The sequence below is a fragment of the Charadrius vociferus genome, unplaced genomic scaffold (assembly GCF_000708025.1).
Source record: "Charadrius vociferus isolate BGI_N301 unplaced genomic scaffold, ASM70802v2 scaffold1, whole genome shotgun sequence".
NCBI classification, from domain to species: domain Eukaryota; kingdom Metazoa; phylum Chordata; class Aves; order Charadriiformes; family Charadriidae; genus Charadrius; species Charadrius vociferus.
The window spans coordinates 9,708,361-9,713,768 of NW_009647680.1; the positions used below are offsets into that span (position 1 = coordinate 9,708,361).

At 44.0% G+C, this 5,408-nt stretch overlaps 1 protein-coding gene across 1 annotated transcript in view; it reads left to right on the plus strand.

Annotated features, from left to right (window-relative positions):
• The window catches only part of TENM4 (teneurin transmembrane protein 4), a 376,063-nt gene that overhangs the window by 363,024 nt on the left and 7,631 nt on the right, over nucleotides 1-5,408 (plus strand). Inside the window, exon 29 of the mRNA XM_009881209.1 lies at nucleotides 2,640-2,782. Coding sequence (XP_009879511.1) covers nucleotides 2,640-2,782 — 143 coding nt within the window. The remainder of the gene's footprint in view (nucleotides 1-2,639; nucleotides 2,783-5,408) is intronic.

The following is a 5,408-nucleotide window of genomic DNA, read 5'->3' on the forward strand; positions in this document are numbered from 1 at the left end:
ATCTTTGTGTCTTCCTCTGGACCTGCTCCTACTCTTTCCTATGTTGGGGGCCCCAGAGCTGGATGCAGTACTCCAGGTGGGGTCTCACCAGTGGGGGGGAAGAATCACCTCTCTCCCTCCCTCCCTCCCTCCCTCCCCCGGGACCTGCTGTCCTTAAAAGAGCTCAGTACCCAGGACATGGGCAAACTACACAGGTTTCAGTCTCCAACGATGAGGTTTCTGAGCTCGTGGGTACAAATTGGAGGCACGCGGAGGAGAGAGCAGAAGCAGGTATTTACGTTTTGAGCATCCCATTGTTAAACATGAATATTTTAGCGATTGTACACTTCATGGCGCAGAGCTTTGCTGCCAGCTTCAGCAATCCTGATGGATTGAACTGACATTTCCATTACATGTGTCTGCATTAAGCACTCTTTTTCTTTGCCCTCACATGAATTTACTGCGAAATGTGTTGGCAGGGTTACTGTAGCTGAAAAAAAACTCTGTGATGTGAAATGTACTTTTCTGTCAAAAAAGTTGTCACTGCCTCTTGGCAAATTAATATTTTCTCCTCTCTTTTCTCAGCTCCACACCTTCCACCCATGTTTTTTGGTTGGGGTTTTGGTTTTGGTTTTGGGTTTTTTTTGTTGTTGTTCCGGGTATTACAACACCTCTTCCCAAAAAGAACAAACTCCTGTTTGCAAATGTTTTGAAAGTCAGTTTTCTGAGAAGTATCAAAAAAAGCGTGACTTGAATCTTTCCAGACACGTTACATATTTTTCGGCTGTTCAGCATCACTGCTCTGCATCCTTTTTAACATTTGTGAAATGCTTGGAAAAAGCTTCCCGCACCAATGCCGACCTTCACTGTTGTACTTTGTTCTCCTGACCACCTGGTCCACAATATGTACATCAAAGGTCTTCGTTTCACATGAGAGGGGGTTGGAAGCAGGCTGGCTTAGCGCTAAGCACCAAAAAAAAAAATAAAAAATCAAATGAGCCTTTTAATTTCTTTCCCTCCCCCCAACCTCTCCGTTTCAAAGACACTCCAAAAAACAATCTGTACATTGAGTGAACAGAAGTGTTTTTATTACAGAAATCCTCCCCCTTCCACATGGATTGTCGTAAGGGCTTTTTGGACATCTGCCCAATCTCAACATTTTGGCCTGGAAGAAAACAAGCAACAGATAGTGTGTTTGTTTGGCTCCCGGTTCTCCAGTCATCTGGAAGTGCCTTATTTGCCGCTTGCATCCGTAATTTCTTTTCCGATCAGCTCATCAAAACACTCATTTATGCTCATGGGGAACCGAGAAAAAATATTCAAAGATGCATATCTGATTATTTAAATGGATCCCTTTTTCAGAGTGTTTCAGCAGCGTTTATTGAGTTGAGCTAAATGAAAATCAAGCCCCTTGCATGTCCAGCTTGAAGTAGAGCAATCACCAACACAATCCCAGTTACACCCAAAACACTTTAGAGCTCTGGGAGCTGATATTAGTTAAACTTTACCTTCATACCTTTCTTTTTCTGGCAATTGCTATTTGTGTCCCAAATGCACACCATATTGCCTGAGGATTGGAGCAGGTGTGTCCTTCTCTGGAGTTCAGTGAAGGCAAACAAGGTGAGATCATCAGATGCTCTGAAGTTATGGGGGGAAGCGATGATGACCCCGAGCAGATCTAGGAGTTAGCCAGCCTCGTCATTTCCTCCAGTGGATTGACATTCAACTGCTATTCCTAATAGCTGTGCTATCAAAAATCAGGGAAGACTTTGGAGTCTGTACCGTCAAGTGAAGGCAGGAGTGATGTCCCAAAAGGATGGGTTTGCCATTGTGTCCCCTTTAGTGCCGGTGGTCCCCCTTTTGCACAGGACAATAGTTTATCGCTTGTAGCCAGCAGTTTTCTCACCATCCATGGATTTTCTCTGAGGGGTTTGTGAAAAGCACCCAAGCAAAGTAGTCTTGAACGCTTTTTTTTACCATAACATACCTGGCAGGTAGTGTGGAGGCTGATTTTAAATGTCACTATAAAGGATGACACGTGACTTCACACTGGTTTAATACTCAAACTACACACCTTCTTATAAAAAATGCCAAGAAACTCAGGACTGAGGTGGAAATGCCACGGAACAAGCAGAGGATACATCCAGAGCCTCTTCCATGGGCAGTACCTGCTAAATGACCGTGCTGTTTGTCCTGGATATCCTGGTATTCTGGCTCCCATAGCTTTAAATTTAGTCTTCACCCTGCAACACCTTTGAGACCCCTCAGGAAGAGAAATATGGTGGCTGAGATGTTCAGAGCTTCCCATTCAGCTGGAGCATCTCAGCCTCCAGTAGTGTATCACCTTAGAGCAGTGCCTGGTTCCTGCTGATGAAGGGCAGACGTGGGGTTGGCTTTGAATCGGGCCATTTGGTCATGGCCAACGCTTCTACTTCAGAGCTGGGAAAGTGCAGAATTGGACTGTGGTTGGAGGTGGAAAGCCCAGCTTTGGTTCTTTCAAGGACAATTAAGATTTGTGCTCTTCTCACAAAGTAGACCCTCATAATTTTGGCCAGACCGCTAAGGTGCCAGGCACCATAGTGTCCTCCTCTGTGCCATTCTCCTGGTCAGTCCTGCTTGGGAGATCGGATAATCTGATTTATGCTTCTCTTCCCTTCCAGATGTCAACAGTTGGCTGCTCACTTTTGGATTCCAGCTACACAACGTCATCCCCGGCTACCCCAAGCCAGACATGGATGCGATGGAGCCATCCTATGAGCTAATCCACACACAGATGAAAACCCAAGAATGGGACAATAGCAAGGTGATCCGTGCAACTCCATACTGTATCTCACACCCTTAGCAGCAAACTATCCCATTGCGACCTTTATGAAAAACCCCTACCTCTGCATGTTCTTCCAGATACACTGGGAGATTGAGAGCGAGTCGGTCCCCATTACAGTAACGAAATCTGACTGAATAGTCACATCTTAAGGTCCTTACTGTCATGGTGCCTTTTCCTATGATGTTTTCTGGTGGTTGCTCAATGAAACGGTGTGTTACTGTTTTTTTCTCCCACAAGAGGCCGTGTTATCACGTATCGCAGGCCAAGTTCAAGGCCTTTGCACCAAGGATTCTCGGGAGTGAAAAAAAGCAAATCTCGATTCAGGATCATTTTCTACAGAGTTTGGGGTTTTTTTTTTCTAGAAACTTATTCAGTCTGGTTCAAAATGTCTTAAACAACAAGTCCCAGCACTTCCCTAGAAAACTGTTCTGCATTGCAGTGGGTCTCACCAAAACGGAGTTTTAGCTGATAGTTAACTTTGATTTTACCAGATGGAGTTTAATCTCAAGTCACCGTGTCCTGCTTTTAAAAACAGGCCTGCGTCACAAGCCATTTTGGTAAATGCTGGCACAAAATTCAATGATGAAATTGGCAAGGAAAAAAAAAAAAAAAAGCTTTTACAGCCCAACTGCTTCCCCCTCTCTTCCTGTTGGGAATTATTCAGCTGAAAGACGGAGGCAGCGTTGTTAAAGGTTAGCACATGGTCAGGATCCGAGAGCTCTGGGTTACTCCCAGCCCTACTGCTTATCGGTTGTATGACCTTGAAAAAGTCATTTACCTCTCAAGATACTCTTTCATCTCCTAGCCTGATTTTATTCTGGGGTTGCTTTCATCTGTTTAGACCGAATGCTCTTTAGTCTGAATTCGTGTTTGCTATTGCTGTGTATTTGAACATCGCTAGAGCAGTGAGGCGCCATTGGTTTGGGGAGATCAGGATATGCTCTTAACATTTCTCCTAATAAAATGATAATGGTAGGAGGTGGAATTGATCCCAGCTGCCCTCCCAGCTTCTTTATCTAAGTGTTCACCAAAATCTCCCTGTCCTGCAGCAGATCCATGAGGTCCTGTATACATATTAAACTGGGTGGTAAAATAGAGTGTCACATTTCCTCAGCCACAAAAGGTGTCGCTCAGAGGTATGAACAAGATACTGTGGATTCGTAAAATAGTCATGTGTCAGCCCATCATTGGTGCTCAGCCTCATAGCTGGGCTGAGGACAAGATAAAATGTACCAGCTTCAACTTCAACAAGAGATTTATATTAATACATATCACTTTATAATAGAGGGGGACCAAAAGAACTATGCCTTTTGCTACTGTGGCTGAGTTGATGCTTGAAAATCATTAAGCCGCAGTCACTCGGTTGTGTTTTGGAGCTCAAAGACTCCTTTTTTGTTTATCTCTTCCTTGGATTAAACAATAAGATGCTAATAGAGATGATTTCTCTAATGAGGAATAGCCTCAGGATTTTTCCTCCTCTCTGATGTGACACAGTCTCCCCAGGCAAAGCTGTACAGGAGGAGGCAAACAGGGAACGCTCGTTCAGAGACCGCACAAAAGATTGTCTCTAAATTGTTTTGTGCAGTAGATAAGAACTCTCACAGAACCGCAACAGAAATTATTATTATTGGTGGTGGTGTTATTACTATATCATTATTTTATCATTAGTTCATTATTATTATTATTAGGCTTATTGAACAGCCAAGTAACTTGAGCGACAGCTTGAGACGAAGACTGACACTTGCTCATACAGACAGCTGAGCTGGAAATCAAACCGACGAGCCCTCCCTTCCGTCCACCCTTTTTAGGTGAATCTGCCTGAATGAGCAATAAGAAGACAAGAAAATCTCCGTGTCCCCTTCAGGTTTTTCAAGCAAGAAGCTGCAGTGGGGACTGTGCAGGGACCTGTGTGGTAAAAGAGGGCTTTAGGCAGCCACTGTGCTTCCGGATGAGTCACTTCACACTCAAGTGTTGAAAGTGGAATTTAACCATTCCAAATTGTTTCATATACTTCCCCTGTGTTACGACAGCAACAAAACAAGAGCACTTTTATTTTAGTCTACAGTTGCAGGATCATGCTGTGATAGCGAGCGGCTCTCAAATGCTATAGAGCAGGATTCCCTTCCTTTCTGTCACAACCAGCATATTATAGGCATATATTTGCATAAAATAAATCCATTCCCATATGGTACCTGCACACATTTTCTCCTAAGCCTATCTGTGCATTCAACACTGATGTTTCACACGTAGTTCTGTTCACTCCCAACCCTTCCAGCCGCGCGTACGCGCTCCCAGACACAATCCAGCCCTCCTTCCTACTGGGTGGCTCTGTATTTGTTTATGAAGCGTGTGGAAGAAAATATAAACTTTTGAAAATTTCACATAGCAAATGACGGAGTCAAACAAAATTAAATGGAAGCGCAGGGAATATTTTCAGACTGATCAAACTGTGACGTGATCTTCTGGAGCATATGGAGGAAGCTCCAGATCTTTTGTCACGTAAAAGTAGCCTGGACGAGGCGCTGGACAATGCCCATCCTGCTTGAAATCCAGGGATATTGTCTGAATGATGAACCACAGCTTTCTCATCTCTGTGTCTTCCGAT